General features: G+C 45.4%; 1 protein-coding gene across 1 annotated transcript in view; it reads right to left on the bottom strand.

Annotated features, from left to right (window-relative positions):
• Window positions 1–5,827: 5,827 nt before the first annotated feature.
• Window positions 5,828–24,100, bottom strand: part of LOC111082354 (acetylcholine receptor subunit alpha-like) — a 54,266-nt gene continuing 35,993 nt past the window's right edge. The window contains exons 5-10 of the mRNA XM_041595421.1: window positions 16,359–16,527; window positions 11,036–11,172; window positions 10,120–10,266; window positions 9,965–10,057; window positions 8,783–9,872; window positions 5,828–6,300 (exon numbers count right to left, since the gene is read on the bottom strand). Of these exons, the coding sequence (XP_041451355.1) occupies window positions 6,100–6,300; window positions 8,783–9,872; window positions 9,965–10,057; window positions 10,120–10,266; window positions 11,036–11,172; window positions 16,359–16,527 (1,837 nt within the window). The 3' untranslated portion in view covers window positions 5,828–6,099. The remainder of the gene's footprint in view (window positions 6,301–8,782; window positions 9,873–9,964; window positions 10,058–10,119; window positions 10,267–11,035; window positions 11,173–16,358; window positions 16,528–24,100) is intronic.

Below are 24,100 nucleotides of genomic sequence, written 5' to 3' on the forward strand. Positions count from 1 at the left end.
ATGTTAGTTTTATGTTAATTTTACTATTAAATATATGCTTTAAAATTAGTGTTAGTTGTTCGTCTTGAACGCTTCTCCATCTTTCTGTTAAAGGTACGTTATAAAAAAAATGTTTTTCTTTTATGCAATTTGTTGTGTTCATAATTGTAGGTTTAGTTCTTTTAATCCCCCAAAATGTCCCCCGATCCCAAATATAGTGTATATGTATATATAGTACGAGTATATCTATCTGTTTATGTATAAACTCTTCTCACGCACACCACACACCCTGTACCTACATACATATACATACATATGTATGTATGTATGTATGTCTCGCAAAAAGTACCCTTCTCAATTGGAGCTGTTTCGTGTTTGAGTTGTGAGCCCAATCGCGCCCCTCCCTTGGGGCTCTTTTGGGTGTTTTCTTTTCTGGTAAAAAATACTCCAATTATTTTTTATTTTTAAAAACTACTTTTTGTTTCGTTTGTTCCAATTTTTGCCCCATACAAATATGTTTTTTTTAAATCATTTACATTTCGATTTTTGGCTATTCTCATTCTAGTTTTTAATGGCTAGTGATATATATATATATGTATGACACACAACATGCAAACATAATAATTATTTCTGGAATATTTACGCCGAGATTTATGCCCTCATTAAGTCCTGGCATACGCCTGGTCCAAGTGCCCGGCATTTCTGTGCGTTGTACTCATGAAACCTTAGAGGTTCATTTAGTTTGTGGCGTCCATAGTTTCAGCGAACTCTCACAAATGTGTTAATTAAGGAATTACTGAAATATTTCATACAACATGACATTCCATTAGTCCGCATCTGTCGGATATTTCTACTGAAAATCAATTTACTCACGGCTCACATTCATTTTCAATTAATCAACTCATTTTTCGGTAACTTTAAAGGGGTATATTAAAACTGGGCACACACACACACACACACAAAAGGAAGTATCTACGACTTCAGATGATGCTTACATATGTACAAATGTAAATATGTACATATGATCAGCATGAATATTCAGCCTGGTGTCTGCCTATCGTTTTCTGTGCAAAGTAGTCTGTCAGCTGCCATAGCCTAAAACCCTTTTTTCTTTTTTTAAGTTATCGCTTTTTATTGGTCCTCTAACTGGGAAGGGTGTTTCAACTTCGGTGCGAGGGTGGCCAGCCTACCTATTGGTGCGCCTCCAATCATTTGCACTTGTCACAGAACACATAACGCCGAAATGGGACTGGGCAGGGGCAGGGGCAGGGGCATGGGACTGGGAATGGGAATGGCAACAAATGCCAAAAAACGAGAAAACTTTCCGAATGAAATCAAATTCAAATTAGCCAAAACGGACGCCCAAGGAAGGTGAGGTGGGGTGGCCTTCTGGGGGCAGTGTGGCGGTGTGGCACGATAATGAGCCAGATGAAAATGAGCATCCAGCAACAGCAACAACAGCCCCAACGACTATAACAATTCAAATATAATGAATGAAATTATGTTGAAAACATATTTTTCCTCTGTTCGAGGCACACGACAAAAAAAAAAAAAAGAAAAAGAAAAAAAAAACTGTGGAAAAATGTCGACAAACTTTGTCCTGACCATTTTCGCGGTGGTTCTTCTGAGAGGAGGGCGGGAGGGAAGTAGGGAAGTGGTTAAGGAGGCACAGAATGGGCGTACAGCAGAAACGGGACCAGAGGGAGGCTGTTTTCCTATTAGCAAGCAATAAATTTGTCGCTCTTATTGAGCCAAAAGGTAGGAGTAGGCCACGCCAACAAGCAGGCACAGCACAGAGCCAGAAAACATAGATAGGACATAGGACATTAAACGATATGGGGGTTGGGGGTGGGCAGAAGAAAAGCGGCACTGAATCCAAAACAGGAAGAGCCAGGGGAGGCACAGGACATGGGACATGGGACATGGGACGGGAAACGGAAGTGGAAGGCAACCGGTGATGGTTGCGTAGTGGAAAATGTCGCCCAAGGGTGTAAAGTTGCTTTTTGGTTGTTCGGGATGCTCACTTCTGGGACGGGCACAGGACAGGACGGGACGGGACGGGACGGGACGGGCAGTAGAGATGGTCCCGAGCTGGACAGCTGCTCTATGGAGAGGTGGAGCGGTGGAGCGGTGGAGCGGTGTTTGGTGGTTGTGTGGCGAAGGCCGTTTCGGGCGGCTATAACTTTATGATTGCTTTTGTATTGCCTTCTGCGTTTGGGGGGCCCCGACACGCGACACTCTGGCTCATAGATAAAATGCCGTTACAGTGGAAATGGCCAATGATGGACATTTCCGGGAAACCTTTTCTCTTTGTTCCTGCTACTGATGCTTAAGAGAGGGGGGGGATTAGAGGAGTGAAAAAGGTGTGAACGGCCTGCCTGGCAATCTGGTACTCCAGGCACTTAACTGAGTGAGTTAATTGTGAATATATGCAACGGGAATGGAAGGGCTAAACAGTTGGCCCTCAGCTAAGTGCCTATGTATGAATTTATGTGTGGAAATCGAGGCTGGAGTCTGATGGCCGTTACTATGCAACGAATTTCACATCATCGGATCTTTACTGTGAATACTTTTAGGCGGTGCGAAAGTAAGAACAAACAAACCCGACTACGCATCGCTCCGCTCCGCTTCGCTTCGCTCATCGGCATCCAGCCGGTCACCGAGCATGAGGGAGGTGTGTGGGCGTGGGCGTGGGCGTGGGGAGCTGGACCCCAAAACAACCGAAACATAAATGAATGAAACAAAGGCAATTACAACAAAGACAACAAAAGGCAAGATGAGAAGGAAAGGCAAAGCAGGCCGGGAGCCATGGGAGGCATAAGGATGGGCACAGCGGCAGTGGCAGAGGCAGAGGCAGAGCAAAGTGGTGGAGCAGGGCTAATGTCCTTTTTGTGTGTGGCCACACTGTTTGTATTGTTATGACTCTTTCCACCCCTTTATGCTCCGCTCCATGGCCAGTCTTGCTTAATACTTTTGACTGATCTCACACCACTTTGCCTTTGGCTGTGCCTTTGCTCTGCCGCTGCTTATCCACAGCTGCAGCTGCATTTTCACTGCCCCTTCATTCCAATTTTCACAGCTCGCTCAAATTGTTGTCTGCTCTGCCACTGCTTTTCATCTATAGCACTTGATTACCTCCTTCATCTGGCTGTGGCAGCAACTTTGTTGTTGCCTTTGCCTGTGCCCGCTACAATTATGATTTGCGGTATCCTCAGCTTGTGCTTGCTATTGGACTCTAATTCATTGTGTGCCCACCCATTGATGGGTGGATGTGGCCCATTAAATGACTGGCAAGTGGTTGCTGCGCTCCTTCAGAAATTTGTGCACTTTTTATCTCTCAAGAGGATTGCTCTGACAGCTCCAAACTTCATCTACAGCTCCTCGGCTATCACTCCAGCTTTCATTCCTCTCCAGCTTCAGATATCATTTTTCGTTAATGGTTTTTCATTTTGTCTGCGACGGAGCTCGTCTTCCTATCTCGTCTTCCTCCTTCTCTTTCTCTGCATCTCCATCTCCATCTCAATATCTCTCTCCTGTTTATCCTCTTCGCCTGCATTTCATTTAATTAAAAATTGCAAAGTGCTGTGTGTGTGTGTGTGTGTGTGTGTGTGTGTGTGGGTGGTGGGCTGTGGGCTGTGGATTGGGTAGGCGATACAGTTGGCGGAAGGATGTGACGAGAACAATTGCTGTGCGGTGACTGTGATTGACACTCGCCCCGGCTGACACCCACAGCAACATACACGCATTCCGAATTTGTCCATCGCCATTTGCATTTCGTAGGCTGGGGGGCGGCGGATCGAGAGAAACTCTCAGTCAGGGACAGGCGAGCAATGTGTCGAAAGCGATTTCCATAAAAGGGAAATTTATAAAAAAAAACCGATACAATAAAACAACTTAGAAAGTGGTAGGATAGGGGGTCCACCCCTTGGATAGGTCTATAAAGTCTTCACAAGCCTCACAAGTGAACGAGAGGCAAAGATAATTTGTCGGGGCAGAGAATGAATATACCCACGCCCAAGCTGTAGTCGAAACCTTTGTCGCCTGCTCGCTGTTAAAATTTCCCTTGCTTAACAGAGGGCCGCCTGCTGCAAAAGCCTTTTGGGGTACAATTTTTACACATTGTTCGGTCTGTGGTCTCGCACTGGGATCTAATAGATCCACCGCCCCCAATCAGGCGACGTTTGATTTTATGAGCCATAAAAAGTGTAAACCAAATCGGCATATAAAAAATGGAGAAGGGCACTTTTTTTCCTAGCCTTGCGATTTTGGCTGAATCCGGGACTGTTTTGCAGGTTTCCGGTGAAGTTTCTTCCTTTCTACTCGTATATTTTTTGGGTTTTTTTTTTGATGCAGCTGAAAATTAGCATATATTAAGAGAGACACAGAGAGGGCGAAAGGTGGAATGGGTATGGAATGGTGGAATGTTAATTGAGCGGCAAAAGAAACGTGAGACCAGCGCTGGCCGTTGTGTGTGTGTTTTATACCCCTGCAGAGGGAAGCATAAAATGCATCGCAGGAACTAAAAATATAACCCATTCTACAAATAATAAATACATAATAAATACATATAAATAAATAACAAAATAAATAACAAAATAACAAATAGTCCCTCAGTTTTCAGTAGCTGCCATAGGGAAAAACGATCGAAAAACAATTTGTTATAAATAATGAAAAAATAATTCTGAAAATTAGAATTATTTGAGTTTTATTCAATTCGAAAATGCATCTGCAAGAGCATCTACTGTAACGCATTTTTTGCGCGTTTCGTTGCTATTGTTGCTGTTGGGGGAGGGGGGCTGGTGTAGCTGCTGTTGCGGCCAATTAGGCAATGCAGGCGCCAAAATTGAATTTGAATTTCTAATGGTGATTATTTACTATGCGCACACGCGACTACACGTGCGAGTACAGTTGGGCATAATAACTAAAGCTTTGTGCTAACTAATTGCCCCAAGGCGTAATCGTAGAATTGGGTTTGGTGGGGCATGGGGATGGGTATGGGGATGCGGATGGGGATAGGTTGGGCTGAGCTGGGCTGGGCTGGGCTGGTCTGGGGATGAGTGCTGGTTATTTGCACTAATTTGCATGCATCATTTGCAGTCTCTCTCTCATGCACACACACGCACACTCTTTCGCATTTTCTCATACAGTCTCATACACTCCCACACACACACACACACACACTCTATACTTACTCCCACACTTACGGACATAATTTTCAGAACGTTGTTGTCTTTTTTCATGTCCATAGGTTTTTTTCTGTTTTTTGTTTTGTTCTTTGTCTTGTCGGCTTAGCTAACTAATGTTGTTCTCTCCTACTTCCATTTTGCTCCTCATTTTTGTTTTGTTTGTTTGTTTGTTTTTTTAGTTGGCTTATCATCAATTATTATGCTGTTGTTCTGTTGTATTCTGTCTGCTGATTTCCGGCTAGTCTAATTTTTAATTTCTCTAAGTTTTGCCGCTTGCCACTAAATTACTTTCAAAAATGTTTTTTTTTTCTCAATTATCTACTGAATCATTTGCTGCGGCTTCAATTCAGATAAATTTGTGTGGTTTCTTGTACGTTTCTTTTTTTTTTTTTTTTTTACTAAAAAAAAACCTCTTTTGTTTTGCATTTTTGGTGTACAAATTAATTTTAGTTAGTTATACCATTTTTTTCGTTTCGTTTCGTTTCGTTTCTTTTTCTCTTGGTTTCTTTTTCTTTGTTTCCTTTTCAGTATATAACAAATACAATGTTTTTTTTTGTTTCACTTTACCTATTTTTTTTTTTTTGGTTTTATAGTTATAGTTACTTCGATTCTCTTATTTTTTTTTTTCTTTTGGATTTTTTTTTCTTAAACAATTTTGTTGTTGTTGTTGTTTTGGTTTTTTTTGTTGTTGTTGCGATTGCTATTGTTTTTGTTGTTAAAGAAAAAACAAATGCGAATTCCATTCACCATCTCATTTTGTTATGGTTTCTCTTCTGCTGGCTTTTTTTTTTCAGACTGTTTGTGTGTGTACATACATACATATGTATATATGCATATGCAATGGTAATGGTAATGGTAATGGTAATGGTAATGGTAATGGTTAACGCCTAACGCCGATCGACGCTCGTGTTCGTGATCGTTGGGTGGAGCTGGTTTACAATATGGGCCGCGCCACATTCGGCTTGGCCGTCGTCGAGGCGATCTCTGAGAGCTTGATGTCGATGGGCACGCGGGTGTCGTAGAGCGTCGGTGCCTGCAGTATGATGCCGGCGGTGCCCACGACTACGGCTATTGTGAATATCCAGAGGAACAGACGATCCAGCACCATGGCCACGTACTTCCAGTCCTCCTTCACCTGTTTTTTCGGGGTTTAAATGGATAATCAATGGAAATCGTTAATGCCAAATGGGAAAACTATTCACTTTAAAAATCCACTTAAGGTATACCATTATTATTTATTGGGTTTCATTATTATTCATTGGGTTTATTTTCGCATTGGCTAAGGCCGAGCACTGTCCGCATTGCCCCTGGAAATGTGTCGCACAGCCATTGAATCTTTGAACTAATTCCCCAGTGATGGAACCCACCAACCCACCCACAATGGCCCATTGGGGCGTGCCACAAATGACACGCACTCAATGTAAATGCCACAACAAGCGTTGTGCCGCTATGGCTTCTGCTGGCAGAAGGTCCTGCCAGCTCCTGTCCTAAGCTCAACATGACATTCCAATAATGATTGAATGTGTGCGTAATTTTAATAAAATACTTTTATTGGCATTTTGCTCAATGCCACAAGAAAACATTCATTATGATGAGAGAGAGCGAGCAATCATCCAACAGCCAACAGCCAACATCCAACCACCAACTACGACAAAAGGTCGGGAGGGGCTCTGGACCTTAGCGTGCTTCAGCCTGGACGCGGGACGCGGGACTGGGACTCGGCCTGGGTCGATGCCATGCCTGATGCTCAATAAGGCGCATGAAAAGTCATTAAAACTTTTGGCGCAGCCGGCAAAAGTCCAACCATAGAGACAGCCACATGCAATACATAAAGATTCTACGAAAGTACAAAGCAACCACATATATATTGACTCTCGACAGGACATTAGAACACAGCCCATTCGGACTCGGACTCGGACACGGACTCCGAATCGGACGGAGATACAACCAGGAACAATGAGTTCGTGTAAGGTCAACAAAAGGGCAGGGCAGGGCTGGGGCTGGGCTGAGATGGGCTGGTCTGGATAAGCCATGGCTAGAGGAAGACACAGTCCGACAGTCAGACATCATCAAGAACTGTGTCCTGGACTGGCCTAGGTATCCCTTCACCGGAATCCCCTTGCATTTCGTGTATCGATTATTGACGTTCTCATAAATCCGGCCTAAGGCCGCTCTAATTTATTACGCCAGGCTTATTAACATCGAAGCCCACACTGACTTCCGTCCCACCATCACCAGTCACTGTCTCCATCTCCATCTCTGTCTCCATCTCCATCTCTGTCTCCATTTCTATCTCCATCTCTGTTATATATCTGTATTCGTCTCTGTCTTGTCTAAGCCAAATGTTAAGCGGCTTTCGGGCCACTTCCCTTCCCTCTCTTTGCCAGCTTTATCCCAGTTCCTTTTTGCTGGTGGCCTGCAATTGCCACTCCCCTAGGGTGGGGGAGTTTCGATTTATAGGATTTCCTTTTCATTAACGAATACCCCGCGAAGAAACGAAGGGATTCATTTTTGGCTTTGCTATTTTCGAGCTTGTATTGTCTCAGGCCTAATTGCAAGTCTATGGGAGTATTGACAGCCATTCTTTGATTAATTGTTTCGTCAATGATATGGGAATGACTTTACCCAACACGAACATCCTTTGTGTGAATACTGGGGCTTCTTTTCTATTGGTTTAAATCCTTTTCTGTTTGAACTTAGCCTGCCAAAGTGCCGAAATAAATTCCTTTAATTTATTAGCGCCCATGGAGATCGCAATGCATATCTTTGAATGCCACAAAGAAGTGGGGAAAAGTCTTTACACTGTGGCTGTTTAGTCAGTTTAAGTCTCGTATATATCTCTTATATATCTCTCATATGTATATTTTAATTAAATTTAAGTGCAAATGCCAATGCGAAATCATGGCACAAAAAAAGCTTCCAAGCCCAACAAATACTTATGCAGATTATTGTACATTTATTATGCACATCAAAGCCATAAAAATCAGTTCAAGCGTTGGGCATCTGCCTGGTTGAAAATTACTGCCCCGTTATCAGTTTCCAAATAGCGTTTTTGTTTAAATAAATAAATAAATAAATTTGCTCTGCATATTGATCCTAAGAGTATGCAGTGAAAAGCGCATTCAAAGGGCGCCAATCAAAGAGCAGAATGACAGTTGCACTTCAACCTGTTTTGCTCACACTGGCTGCTATATGTAGGGACTCCTTAGCTCATTCTGGCTGCTATATGTAGGGACTCTTTAGCTCATTCTGGCTGCTATATGCATGGACTCCGTGGCAGAGATGTTGCCATATTTTCTAGGATTCTGCGTCTTTGTTTTTATCGAATTTTGACAATTGGGTCTGAGATCGAGGCGCTCATCAGGGTGAGCGAGTGACCAGAAGGACAAGCGCTGCCTTCGCCAGCTCTATGATAATAGAGCTCTGAGAATCTTGTGTGGATCTCTGGCCAGCTGATTGATAGCACACGATGTGCCAAGAGACTCTGAGACTGAAGGACCCTTCATAGGCCCTTCCCTTCCCTTTCCAACTGGAACACCATTTTAAGCTGTGCATGCATACTCGTATGTTGATAATGATGCTGGCATGCTGGCATGCTGGCATGCTGTTCTGCTTACCCTTGTGCTCTCCTCCTCCTTGCGCGTCTGATCGGCAATGTAGTTGACCCCATCCATGGCCTTGTGCAGCTCCGGGCAGGTGTGCCAGCGTTGTCGCACATTTCCGCGCCCCGAACAGCAGTGTGGGCCGCCCTCTCGCTGGCAGGCGGGCAGTATATCACAGGCCGCCGCCGGCGGCGGTGGTGGCGGTGGCGTGCCAGCCGATGCTGCTGCCGCCGCTGCCGAGGTACTTGGTCCTCCTCCAGCAGCTGCTGCAGCCGCTGCTGCTGCCGCTGCCGCTGCTGCTGATGTGGTGGGTCGATGCTGCTGGAGCAGCTCCGAGGATAGGCAGGCGGCACCGGCGCCCATGCCCTGGTGTATCTGGATGCCGCTGCAACAGGAATCGGCCAGCGTGGAGGCCGTGGCCACCGAGTTAACTGTCGTCGTAGACTTTATCACATTGGGGTTCCCATTGCCTCCCATACCCATGCCCATGCCCATGCCCATTCCCATGCCCATGCCACCGCACATGCCCATGGCCAGGTCGCTGGTGGTGGTCGAGGCATGGGCCTGGTGGGCGTGCTGCGGCAGCGGCGAAAAGTTTGCCGAGCAGCTCGACTGCTGGCGGTACAAGTGATGGCCGCCGGCCTGCTGGTGGGTCAGCGTCGATGTGGAGGACGACTTCCCCCCGCCGGCCCCATAGTGATGGTGCCCGTTCTGCCCGTTCTGACCGTTCTGGCCCGTCTGGCTGGAGGTGGAGGTCATCTGGCGGAACTTGGTTGGCGTCAGCGGATGGTCCAGCAGCGAGCCGCCTGTCTGCTGGTACTGATTGTGGTACTGGGCATCGATCAGCGAGGATGTGGTCGACGTTTGCTGGTTCACCGTCGAGATGGTCGGCGGATACAGGGAGCTAAGGTGGCCGGTTATAGTGGATGCCCCACCACCGCCACCGCCACCACCCATACCCATGCCACCCATGCCACCCATGCCACCCATGCCACCCATGCCACCCATGCCCATGCCACACTCGTCCATCAGATTGAGGGTTTGTACTCTGTGTTGCAGGTGTGGCGAGGTGCTGCGCGACGTCGTCTTGGGGCTGTGATGCATGCTACACGCCGAGGAGAGAGAGAGAGAGATTCAAATGGGTTAGGCGAGAGTGGTGGGTGAGGGGTGGAGGGGGGGGTGAAGCGAAGAACTTACCGTGACAGGGCCACGGGCGGTGGCAACGGTGGTATTTGATCCCTCAGTTCGAGTCCATTACAGGTGCGCACCATCAGACGGCGCGAGGATTTGCTGCAAATTATGGATATGCATGTACGTACGTACGTACGGTATGGCTTGTGGTATATACTCACATCATTTCACTGATCGGATATAGGGGCCGCCGCATGACCAGGAATCGCGGCAGCTGATTGATGAACACCGTCCGCACCCACGGGGCCATTGTGTGGGTCTGTGGCGACCGAAAGTGGATGTTCAGCACCAGGACTGTCACACAGATGCTGTATGTGACGAAAGGGGTGCAGTAATCAGTAATCAGCAGCAAGGAGGGGGAGATGGGTGGGGGGAAGGGGGAATCATGTAGAAAGAACTTAAGTGAGTTGCTCTCTTAGTCTGGGTAATTAACTTTCGACGCCCACGTCTAATTAGGAGCTGGTCGAGGCGAGGCGAGGCGTTGCCTACGCACAAAGAACGAAGTGGTGGAGGTGCAGGAGAAGGAGGAGAGTGCCGTCTGCCAGCCTTAATTACATCATTTGAGGCAAGGTCCTGTTGCGCCACTGGCGATTCCATTGTTGGCAGACCTACGACTCGGCCTCAGCATCAGCCGCAGTCTTAGGACTGGCAGACTCCGACTTGAGTCGAGTCGAGTCGACTTTTGTTTACCATCAATTAGGCGGTCATCAGTTGGTGGTGGGGCGGACGAGCAGTAAAGGGGGGCGTGGCAAATGACTGTAAATTGCGGCACCCATTTATGGGGAGGCGATGAGGGCGTGGCACTAAGCCAAACACAATCAGCAGGAGCGACAGAGACAGAGACAGCGAGAGAGAGAGAGAGGGAGCGAGAGTGGTAAACCTAACGCCAGAGCCAGAGCCAGAGTCAGTGGCAGTGGCAGTGGCAGTGCCAGCGAGGCGTTGAGGCTCACTCCCGAACGAAGTTTTATTTTTAGTTTCCGTTTCCGTAGAGCAATCGCCCGCGCACTCGTCCTCGCACTCGCACTCGCCATCGCATTCATTCGTTATCAGTAGGGAAATCGTAGGAAGAAAACTCACCTGAACGTATCCAGTATCATGGTGAAGAGCACAAACTTTCCCAGCAGCGGCACCACCAGCGATGTGGGCGGAATGATTTCCGCCAGCAGCAGGAAGAACACGGTGAGCGACAGCAGAATGGATATGCTTAATGAGACCTGCGAACCAGAGCGAACGAAACAGAATGCAAGTGAAAACAGCGGCTCAAGTGATTTGCAGCAAAAGCAGCTACCAGTGAAAAATATATATACATATATACATATACATAAGATAAGTATGTGTGGTGGTGTGTACAGGACTGAAGCTGGAACAGGTGTGCAGGTGTACGGGGTGCAGGTGGACGGGGAGACTTTGCAAATTGAGTTGCATGTCGCAAGAGAGGAAAATGTAAAGCGCCAAACTTCCCCAGCCATAAAGAAGCGACAATTTTCAAAAAAAAAAAGGAAAACTCTCTCTCTCTCTCTCCCCATGCCCCGATAAGGCAGATCTCATTTATAATGCATAAATATTACTCGGCTGCTTCTTAAGCTGATTTAATTTTTGCACTTGCTATGCCGCACATTCGGAAAGTTCATTTGCAAGCGGCGGCTGAGGGATGCGTCTCGGGCCTGCCACCCTGGAGACTTCGGATTTCCGGCTACGCTCGCACACAAATTGTATCTCCTTTTATTCGATTTTTGATGCTTAATATTGTAGATATTGCCGAGGTGTTTCCATAGAGCCCTTGCCGCTGCTCTCCAGTTCCGTGCACAGAGTGTTAAGTTGCTCTGGCACCCACCCGCCCCCAGCAACAGTTCTTTGTTAATTGAATAGGGCTCTATGGGGCTCTATTGAGTTGCTAAATGGTTGGCCCCTCCATCAATAAGCGGCTAGCGGATAGCTGCCTTGCTGGCAAAGTGAAACTTCAACCGACCCCATTGACCATGTCCTAAATGAAATCAGAGCCAGCCAGAATTTTACGCGCACTTCTCTACAAATGCGAATGCAAATAAAACTGAAAATTGATTTAAAATGCTCGAGCGGGCATCAAATGCAAATAATATAAAAGAAGCCAAATGGGCGTATAAAAAAGCGGTTTTTCGGGCCATTTCTTGCTGGCCCCCAAAAACTGTCCACCAAATCATATGCATGAAGGAATGGGCCAGAAGAAAAACCGCGACACACTTTTCAGTTGTCTCAATGGGGCGCAAAATGATTTCTGAGAGTTGAAAAAATAACCACAGAGTGAGAGAGTGAGAGGAGCAGAGAGGCAGACGAAGGCCTTGCCAAGTCGAATTAACTGCTAAGCAGCAGCACCCAATGCCGAGTGCTTTTAGCGTATGGGAATGGAATGTCCATTGCTGTCATTACTTATAGCCGGAAATAGTTTTAGTTCCATTTCAGGGCCACGCATAATTTACACAGATATAAAAAAAGAGCTTTCATATTTTTTTATTTGCTTCCAAAGATCAATCAGCTGCAGTTTAAAGGATTTTTTTTGCAATATTTTATTGAAATTTTATTTTTGATGAAGCTTTAAGGGTATCTTACAGGTCTGCTGGAGTATCCCTCCTATTCGTGCTTAAGTTCCCTGTAATGGAGTGTGCTTTGCCTCTCCTTGTGAGTGTACACAAGTGACGTGTGTGTGTGTGTGTGTGTGTGTGTTTGTGTGTTTGTGTGCAAAAAGTAATTAAATGTCGAAAATGAGACGCGCGATTTGAGTCTCTTGTGTGCACGGGAAGTACGTCGGTGGGCATGGGAGGGGTTCGGGAGTGTCGGTGTGTGGCTGTTTGTCAGCCTGCCTCTGTTTGCTGCGGCATAAATTTTCGATGCTTAACGATTTTATGATAATTAGCCTTAGGTTTTGGGGGCCAGCGCTTGCAAAGCGATTAGTGACGTTGCCTAATTGAGGTTACAAGTTGCAAAAGAAAATCCTGTGCCATATCGCCGGCTCTTTCACTCCATTCCACTCCACTCCACTCCACTTTTCTCTTCTCCTGACTGGGTGTTAAACATGCATGTGAGCACAGAGATGGCAGTGTGACTGCTGGGGATTACAAGTTAACGGTCATACTGAACGACTAAGAGCGGATTATTTCGCTGAGGTATTGTTTCCAAACTGGAGCGAATTGGAAGCAAAGAGGAAAAGTCGGCGGCGTCTTCGAAATAAGTACATTGTACATACGTATTACATATACATATATTTCAGATCTTTCTCGGTGTAATGCCGGCTGGTTGAAACAGGTTTGGGAATCGGAATCAGTTGAAGGTTCTGCTCGAGAGCTGTGTGGATCGTGAGAGCGAGCGACAGCGCGAGCTCGCTCTCAGAGCGCTGTCGTATATCACTGACAGAGCTGTTAACTACAGACTGTTAGCTACATACTGTTAGCGGAGAGCACGGAAACAGGCTGTAACTTTTCGCCTTGAACATTTCTATTTTAGGAAAATAACTCTTAATAGATGATATATGTACATATGTAGCTTTGGTTTTTTGGTAAAATGGTAGCACGACTAGTAAAAGTGAATGCAAGCCATTTCACGCACCCATCGCTGGCACATTGATTCGAGGCGCATTATTTATGCAAATGCTCGATGTAATTAAGGTGGCAAATGCATTTCGGTTACAATTTCGTTTTTCCGTTGCTGTTTCTGTTTCGGTTTCTGTTTCTGTTTCGATACGGTTCAGTTCACAACGGTGCTATTCGGCCATCATCATCATCGGTAAAACTTCTGAGTGGACAGTTTCAATCTTTACTTGGTCCATCCGTCTGTCCGTCCGTCCGTCTGTCTGTCTGTCTGTCTGTCTGTCTGTCTGTCTGTCCGTCTGTCTGGTCCGCTCTTCTGCCCACCCGCACATAAAACGTAATTGTTTTAACAATAAAAATACAATACAAATACAAAACCAGGCAGGATCGGCACTGAAAAGGGTCTCTGCCTCTGTCCGTCCAGTACGGCTACTTAGTATTGGCTGGGAGCGAGGCAGTGGACATGGCACGGCCCCGTTCGCTTCCTGCCATCCCTGCCATCCCGCCATTCCGCAATCCCGCAATCGGCAATTGCATGAATGAAGTGCGTTGTGGCGCATATGCATGTAAATTGGCAATTCCAATTCCAATTCCGATGCCATCGCAATGCAAAAAGCTCCAAACTGAAACTCGGACTTTTGCCGGACGCCGGATAGTGGACAACGGACAACGGGCAGCGGATGGCAAGCCATAGTGTTCGTGGGACCTACGTGCCCAGGGTGTGCAGAGTTATTGTAACTGGTGGCACTGGTCAGTGCCAGTGCCAGTGTCAGTGGAAGGAATTCGGCAAGTTTTCAGGCACTTCTGTCCCAGAGTTCTTTCTGTCTGGCGCTGCCCGCTTTTAGGCGCAAATATTTGCGCATATGTGTAAGCGCCACGTACCACCCTACACCCCCACTCCCACCAGCCATGAGTTCGGTGTGTGTGTGTGCACGGCCATACCCTTTATGGCCACAGAGAACCGGCAACTCCGCCGCCATGAAATGTGTCCACACGGCAGAAATTGTAAAAATGCCAATATAAAAACAAAGCAAAGCAAACCAAAGCAAAAAACAAAAATGTTCAGCAAAAAAATAATAATAACAAAAGAATTGCTTTTTATACCCAATACAGCGTATATGGGCATATTAATTTTCGAGTAAATATATGTAACAGCTAGAACGAAGCTGACTCCATCAAGTAAATATGTACATACATATGTGTATATATATTCCTGATCTGCATCAATAGCAAAGTTGATATAGCTACGACTGTGTGTGTGTGCTCGTCTTGTTTGTGAACGGATTTAGGACTCCCGTCATAATGGCTTATTAACATAACCAGGATAAAGAGAACACGTTGGAGGGGGGATTTGTCATTTGTCTGCTTAAGCGATATTTATAATCAGAAACAAATAGGAACTATTTCATTTAATTTTCTCTTGCTCTCTTCCTCTGCTTAAAGTAAGTTCGTAGCTTAGCAGAAAGTGGCCAAAATCTCTTAATGTTATGCAGTTCCATAATTGCAATAAGGCCAAAAACTGATCAAACAGTTTGTCCTAATGCCCGCCCAGAACAGACCCCAGTAGCGTCGCACGTCCTTAGCTCGATAATGCACAGCCATTTACATAATGTCCATTGGGGATATCCCATCAAATGCTCATCGCTGTCAATATTTATAACATAAATTATGCTCCATGAGCGATGTCGATGGCGATGTCGTCCAGAATCAGCAACGTAGCTCTCCGTACAGTACGTATGTATGTATGTATGTACTATGCTGCGTAGTGGTGTTCGTAATCCACAAACCGCTTGCGCACACAAATTATTTTTGCATTTTATTTATTTTGAAAATTGGCCGTAATTTATTCATAAGTCTGCGGCAGCATGTAAATGTTTATATTTATGCATAATGCCATTCGATTCGGTTTTTTTTTGTTCAACGCATTTTGCCACAGTGTTTTTTCTTCGCTCTCTTGAAAGAATCTATCTGTCTGTTGAGAACCGCACACCCTACCGCAATGTGTGTGTGTGTGGTGTGTGTGTGGTGTGTGTGGTGTGCGAATGGTAAAAAGAACGCGTCAACTTTTGTTCGCCTGAATTATGTTTGGATATGCATTAAATTGCACTCATTGTGTACATTTATTTACCCAAACTTAAATAAAGGCAAACTCTACCCAACCATAAGAAAAAAAAACGAAAGCGACAACAAAAACACAAACAGAAAAAAAAAACATCAACACTACAAAATTAAAATCAAAATGAATAAAATGTTGAAATGCATTTTAATTTTCATTTAAGTGTGAAATTATTTTTTCTTTTTAATTAAAAGCACATTCTGAACTGATTGGGTGGCGGTTGGGGGGTTGGCCAAATGGAAAACGGACAATAAATTATGGCAATTGGTTTAACAAAAAAAAAAGCAAAAGCAGTTTTTGTGAAGCGGACCGGGGGCTGGCTGAGTTCTAGAGATGGCGCAGATGGTGGGGCTTGGGCAAATAAAAATAGAGTGGAAACTGTCAAAGAGATGCGGCGCTTCACAGAGCACAGAGGCGTTGTATGGGTATCCAAAGCTAGTCGTACAAAATTAATATATAAAAATATAAAGTGTGTGCATAGTCTGGGTCTGGGTCTCTTGGTATCACAATATACGAACAGCATATGTCGGAAAATACTGATCAGACCATTGCTGATCTTTCTGCATTTCGTAAGCCAAATACAAATAATAGAGTAGGGAAAAGGAAGCTCAAGTTAAGGGGTTTAATTTGTCTACTCTTTTGAAATGTCTTCCCATTTGATGGAGTTGATTGCCCCTGATGGTGATGGTGATGGTAAGGCATTCCAAGGGAATTAAGCACTCACCTTCTCCCCACTGTCCGATGGCAGATAGAACACCAATATGGTTAGAAAGCTGATGCCCATGCAGGGTATGATCAGATTGACCGTGTAGAAAAGCGTCTTCCTGCGCATCGTGATGTTGAATGTGATGTCCAGATATGGCTCATCGCAGCACGTGTAAAACTTCTCGTTGCTGCAAAGATGTAGAAAGAGGATATGCATATACTCGTATGTAGGAGTAGGGGTAGGGGATGAAGCTCTTGAGAATGAAATATTCAAATTTATCCATATATATAGTATGTATATATTAAGGCTTATTCGTGCTCATATTTTTGTTGCTGCTGCTGTGGCAGCTTCCGCATGCGGAGCGTGGCGTGGCGGGAAGACATCCGCAGTGCTCCCCCCCACACATTTATTTATTTACAGATATAAACACATATTCGTAGATATATGGCACTCCAATCACATAAATCATCAGCCAGCCGCATGATAAATATTGTAAAATACTGACAAAATATTGGCTGGCCCCCCGCCCCCCCAACTGCTGAGTGAGTGTCAAACTGTGAATTGGGCAGCGATGCATGCATAACTGTAGATAATATCTACCACGTGACTGTCATGACAGTCCAATCCATGACACAGAGAATACAATTCTAAGCATCACTTTCGGATGCTAAAATCGTTCGAGTAAAGAAAAAACTAGCAGCACTTATTAGTGTGCACTTAGAATATGATCAGATGCGGGTAAACAAACGAGTAGGGGAATCCTAAACGTCGGTAAGCCATTTGCGTTAATCAGTTTGAGGAACATTCAAGCCGGTTTGGGCCACTTGCCTCCCTCACTCATGCTGCTGCTGCCCCCCAGCCCACTCCTTATGGCCTGACAAAATGCATAATTTAAAAGTTAATAATCTCTGACTACTGCTGCGAGCAAAAGTGGAAAGTGGAAACTCCAGGAGGCAGGAGAAGAAGAACACGAAAATGAGGAGAACATTTTTGTAAATTGAGTCAAGCAAACTTTTTATTTTCTTACAGTTCGTTGTCGCTGCTCCTCAGTTGGTCGCACTCCAGCAACTCTTGAAACAGGATCTGCCGAGAGGAAGGGCGCCGCACAGAAAAACAACAAAAATAATACAAAATGTGTAACTGGCGGGCATGGGAAAAAAGGGGTAGAGTGATGTAGGCACGGCCTGGCACGGGTTGTGTGTATGGTTGGAGCCATCAATAATTCCGAGCGGCTTGCGGCTTCATTTTGAATACGAAAATATTGTAAATAAATAATAAACAACCAAGGAAAATGGCAAAGAAAGCGGCCGGGGCATAAAGGCAGGAAAAGAGGATTAGAGAGTGGGTGGGGGTGGCAGGGCAGGGGTGGCAGGGACAACGACAACGACAAGGATGTGGCCGGCAGGCAACTAACTGTTTGTGGCAGTTGACTTTGCCTCCAAATAGAAATGAAGTATGTGGCAATAGGCACACAAAATGGAGGCCAAAGCGCCAAAGGGGAGAGTGGGTGGCGTTTTTTTTTTGTGGCAATGTAGGTGTAGGGTGGCGGGGGGAATCCGGGATTGAAGGCCAACATCTTGTGGGTTAGTTTTGATGGCTGCAGCAATAAAATATAATTTGCCAAGGCAATTCCGAATGCCAGTCACTCAAAAGCGAATTGGGTAAGAGAGACAGAAGGTGGAGAAGCCAAAGAGAGAGAGCACGAGGAATCGCTGCGGGAAGAGGAATACTTGAGAGGATAGATGCACAGTAGATGAAGTAAAAGAATCCCATTTCAGGGATTTAGTATGTAATATACAACGAAAAGTGATCAGCTATATGTACATACATATGTACATAAGTACGACAAGACAATTATAATCGAGTATTCACATTTAATAAAAAGAATTACGGCTACAAGGCCCTTCAATGAGAGGGTGAATCATTAAGTGATGTTGCGGAAGATTGAATTGTAATTTAATTAATACTACGAATATACATATGTATGTACACTGAGCAAAACTATGACGTGTGAACTAAACTATCAGGTACTGCTGCTTACATCAGGGCCTCGGCACGCAGCCACTCACATGTTTCAGTGCGCAGATAACAGACACGAAGCCCGCTGCTGCTGATGAAGCAAAAGCTTCGGCTTTTGAGCTTTGCGTGTACCGACTGCGCTGCCCCGAGATCTTCTCCTATGGCACATATGTATGTAGCATACGGCAGCTGCCGTTATTCGCTGCTATGCCAGCTCTCTTTTACTTTCTGTGTTGCTGAGAACATAAAATTGCAGCTCTTTCCAAACCGGTTTGTCTCCTCGAAACGTAGTGAGTGGGCTACTCGTACCCAACACCAAGTCAGTACTTATGTGCGTACATACATACATATGTACATCTGTCCCCTAATATTCTATACAGCACATTGGAATGTGCAGAATGGAGAATTCTTAAACCCGAAACTCTTTTGTCAGTGAATATTTCTGTGGCACCAAACAAAAGAACTTGGGGAATTTTAATTGACACATGTAAGTCGCTATGTTTGTACATATGTACATATCCCTCAGCTACATAAACTCAACTCCCTAGCCGATCCCCAGCAGCGAGTAAAATGTAATATGGATACAGATTAAGTCTGCTAAAGTGAGCCTTAGTCAAAATGCGAGGAGTGTCCATGCGCTGGACTGGACTACCCTGTCATTTCGGTGCTGTGAAACTTCTTTTAGCTTATTCCCCTTAAAGATGGAGCCCTCTACACAGACAGGCAGACAGGACAGACAGATAGGACAGACAGACTGGACAGGCTTGGCCAAAAACTTGAAAGACCCTTAAGTCAGCATCAAATGTGTTGTGGGCGTGGTCGTAAAGAGGGGGGTTCGCAGGGAGGAGGAGGAGAGTAGGAGAGTGGGCTGTGTTGTGCGTGTAAAGGTCTGTGTAATAAGCTCGGTGACGGCTTGGTTAGTTGGTTAGCAACAAAACGGAGGAAGCGAAGCACCCAAAAACATACAATAAATCATAAAATAGGCAGAAAAAAGCACGCACACACATTGGAATGGAAATGACTAAATGGACACGCGTAGTCCTACCCCACACACACACACACACACACATAAATACATCCCTGCGTGTGTCTGGGCACGGCGCCGAGAGATGGCGCCACGTAGAAACAAAACAAAACAAAAAACAAAAAAATAGACGGCAACAAAGTACCAGTCCAGGACTAAGAAAACTTCAGTTTGATTTGACTTGAAGGCACAGGCCATTCCCCCACAGACATATCATGCTCCCAGCCCTGTTCCTAGCCCAATCCTGAGCCCCGCTCTCTCTCCACTTCCCCACTTCCCATTCCACTCCTAGACCCCTGGAGGAGCGTTGGCAACAATTCATCAATGCGTTGAGCCACACGCGGCTTGTGCGTAATAAACGAGCAAAGAACCCCAAAAGAGAAAGTAAAACGAAAATGCTCAAAGCCAAATACGTTGAAAGGGAAAGCTGAAACTTCTACCCCATACCCTTCCCCATCTCCATCCCCTACCCCCTCTTGGGGTGTGTGTGTGTGTGTGTGTTTTGGAAATGATTTTTACCAAGAGGAACTGATTTAAAATCAAATGCTATTTAGATTTCTACTCCCCACTCACCCACCCACCAAAAGGTTTTTCTGGTCACCGATATACAAAAAAAAAAAAATGAAGTGAAATTCCAGCGAAATTGAATGTGGAGGGCACGTACCTCGTACATGGGCATGGGCATGGGCAGGACACACTTAGCTGACCGAAAATGGTCAAAAAGCTGATTGACAACAACGGGTGTGGGGGGGTGGACATCGACACCCCCCAGAGAGAACGAATTTCGGGGCCACGAGGAGAACTGAAGCCTGATGATTGCTGTTTGCTGTTTGCTATTTGCTGGTTGCTATTTGCTGGTTGGAGTCAAAGAACAAACGCATAAATACAGAATGATTGGCAGCATAAGAAAGAAACGAAACGAACACATAAAGAAAGTCCGAAGAAGAACCCACCCGCCACCCCGTCACCCATGGGGCGCCTCATAACCATTACCACCTACTCTCAGTGGGGGCGTTGAGGAGGTGGCAGTGGGAGGCAATGGCTGAAGGTCTCAACGCTTGATTGATTTCAACAACTTTTCCCTGATAGATTCTGAAATCCGTGCAAAGAAGAAATAGAAATTGGCCCCAGAAAGAAATCAAAGTAAGTAATAGAATTTTAATAACTAACATAAACACGCTTCGTTGCATGACTTGAAAAAAAAACACAGAGGAAATAGAACAGAGAACAGAGAGCAGAGAGAACAGAGCAGAGAGAAGAAAGTTAGTCGCCAAGGGACTGGGACTGGGACTGGGGACGGAGTGTGGCAATTGAGGTGTGACCGCAAGGGAAGGGAAAGCTGGCGGATTGCGAATCTCTGGAAAGTTTGCTAATTATGATTTTAATCGATCTTTTGGGGGGTGGCTAATAAAAAGATTGCTTGGGCTGGGCAGCGAGGGGACTGGGGCTGGGACTGGGGCTGGGGCTGGGGCTGGGACTGGGACTGGGGGAATGGAAACCACAAACTCGACCAAAATTGTGCCTGGTAATCAAGCAATCAAGCTGCAGTTAAAAATAAGGCACAACGGAAGTTCAAATGGAGTCTTGAGAGCAGATGGGAATGGGTAGACAGACCATTTTTGGGTTGTGTCAGTGTGTGTGTGTGTGTGTGTCTGTGTGTGTGTGTGTGTGTGTGTGAGTGTGTGTGTGAGTGTGTGTGTGTGTGTCTGTGGTGCGTTTTTGTATGTGCCCGGCGTGTTGATTCGATGCTTCGGTGCCGTCGCGTCGCATTGGGGCAATTAGACGTAATACAGCCCCCCAGGGAATGGGAGCCCAATAAGCAGATAAAGCGGATGATGATGAAGGAAACACATAAACAGAAAGAGAGAGAGAGATAGCGAGAGGTAGAAGGAAAATATAAAAAGGCAATGAGACTCATAAATATATAAGAATGAATGCTGATTCCATTGTAAAGTGTAAAATGTAAAATATAAAAACCATGAGGTTTTCAGTTTAAAAATAAAAGAAAAAAGAAAAGAAAAACTTCAAGATTATCGGTTAAGAAATAAAGCAGAGAGAGAGAGAGAGAGAGAGGAAGAGAGCAGCGAATTGGCTGCCGTTGGGAGAGTAAATTGGAGTCAATCGACTAATAAGTAGGGGAATGGAATGCTGCAAAGAGTAGAGAAAATATCAGGAAAATCTTTTAGCCAAAGGGAATCTATGTGCGAATTTATGATGCAGAAATATCACATGCAAATATCATCCAAGTCTCTGCTGGCAGTTCCCCGCAGCTGAAACTACAAACTATAAATAAAAGCACTGCCATGATTTTGTTATTGCCATCAAGTTTTGTGGCATCCTGTGGAGTCCGAAATGGGAAAAAGGTAGACAGACCCTGGCTTTAATTTGATGGCCTCTGATTACAGACTTTCGATTTCTTTGTTGTCTCCATTGGCACCTTTACCGTCTCGGGTCTCGGGTCTCAGGTCTCAGGTCTCTCTCTCTCTCTCTCTATGGCTGGTTGTCAATCAATGCCTGATTGTCTACCTGGCCCTTACCCACCCACCACCTGCACGTGCTGCGGCCTGCCACGCCTCTCATTCTGAGGCTCTGCCCCCTAGACGCCGTTCGCCTCGCCCCGCCACGCCATTCAGTTAATTTAACTGTCGATGCGCATTAAAACGGAATCTTGTTGGAGGCTGTACACAAGCTGTAGAAGTAGGCGGTGGAATGGTCTAGTCAGGGGTGGGGTGGTGTGGTGTGGGCGAAAGGATGAAGAGGTTGGAGGCTTCATGGGAAAATTGCTCTACGTGCTGTGAATTGTGTTGCAGCATTTTAGGAGCACCAAAAGCCTGCAGACAATAAAAGCTGTCAAGGGAGTAAGTCAAGCCAAGGGGCAGAGCAGGGCAGGAGGGGAGCAGGAGCAGCAGCAGGATGAGGAGACTGCGTCGTGCTGCTGCCTGGAATAAAGCGGCAACTAGGTGGGTTAGTGGCGCCAACGCCAGAGGCCGCTTTTGTGAGAGTGTCACGCACTTGTGGCATAATTTACTGCGAATACGACGCCAAATAAACCTTCGCACACACACACACACACCACACACATACAATCAAACATACTCGCCACACACACACAAATACACACACACTGCCCCGCCCACACTTATACTGGCGCTGTAACTGGCGCTGTCAACTTTTTAATTCCCGTCAATGACTTGAGCCTCGTTTCCAGTACTCATCGCTCTTACCATTTTTTTTTTTTTCTTTCTCTCAGTGTATTTCAGCTTCGTCATTTCCACTTGTCACGTGCTGCTTAAGGGGGTGGGGTGGTGTGCTGCCTGGGTCGCCTGCTTAAGGTTGTCAGTCAAAGGACAACTGAATCAGGTGGGAGTTGCTTTGATATACTCGCACTTGATATGATTGTTAGCCACACTGCGTACATACATACAGACATATGTATGTATGTATGTATGTTTGGCATGGTATACCGTGAATGTTCAATTGTAATTGGTTGGGAACTTTAGCCAGAAAAATGAGAGCAAGCAGCACGTGATATGGCGAAGCTGCTGGACTGGACTTACCATCGCAATTTTAGACTTACAAAAATGATTCATTGAATGGATGTACCAAGGAAAGGGTTAATTAAGTTTATTATGCATAGAATCAACTCTTTTCACTTCACTTATATTAAATCTAAAATCGTTTTGAGGGTTTAGCATGTGGCAAGCGGCAGCCTTGGTTGTGGTAGAATCTGCATGGAAACTACACAAAAAAAGAAAAAAAGGATAGCTTTGGCATGCCTGTATTTGTGGTGGGAAATGGGGATAAAAAAGTTATATATAGATCCGAGTGAATAAGTGAGCAATAGAAACAAATTGGGGGAGGGGGCGGGGGAAGTTGCTCGAAAGTAAAACTGATTTATATACCGTTTCTTGGCTCACACGCAACTTCCGAATAGTTCAAGGAAACTCTTGTCCCCTCACTCGGACTTTCCTGCATTTCCTTTTTTCTTTTCTAGCCTGCTATCCTCTCTCTCTCTCTCTCTCTCTAGCTCTCTCTCTCTCTAGCTCTCTCTCTCTGTCTCTGCTCGCTTCGATTCAGGTGAGCAGCTTACGGCTTTTGTTATTGTCGCTTGGCCTTGGGGATGAGTGTGGGGGGGGGGGGCGGGTTTGGGGCACCCATAAATAACACTTTCATGACTTTCACGGGCAATCTTCGCTGCCCTTACCACAGGCATACAAAAGCACATACATACATATGTACATCTGTTTGTATGTATGTATATACAAGGCTCGTAATGCACGTATAAAAATAAAAATGGCTTTGGAGACGCAAGTCGCGACTTGTTTGTGGCTGCCACGCGTGCCAATGGTGACAACAACAACAACGAGATCAAATAAAAAGAAGCAAGCGCAGAAGGTTGTTGTAAGCATCTATGTACATAGGAATCCGCTGCCTTGACTTGGTCAACGATTTTCTGCTTCCTTTGAGCAATTGAGAATTGTACTAAAAAAAACACACACACACACACACACAGAAAAAAAACACATAAGCAATTGAAAAACAAATAAAAAGAACAAAATCGAAAAGTGCTCGAGGTACATAGCGGAACATATGCAAAGGGAGTTACAGCAAATCGTATAGGCAGTGGGAGGGGAGCAGCAAATTAACTAAAATTCATTCAGCACGAAAAATTAACAATAGCCCATAAAAGTATAGTATAGTTAATGGCCCAGATGGA

This window comes from Drosophila obscura, unplaced genomic scaffold (assembly GCF_018151105.1).
Source record: "Drosophila obscura isolate BZ-5 IFL unplaced genomic scaffold, ASM1815110v1 contig_73, whole genome shotgun sequence".
NCBI classification, from domain to species: Eukaryota; Metazoa; Arthropoda; class Insecta; order Diptera; family Drosophilidae; genus Drosophila; species Drosophila obscura.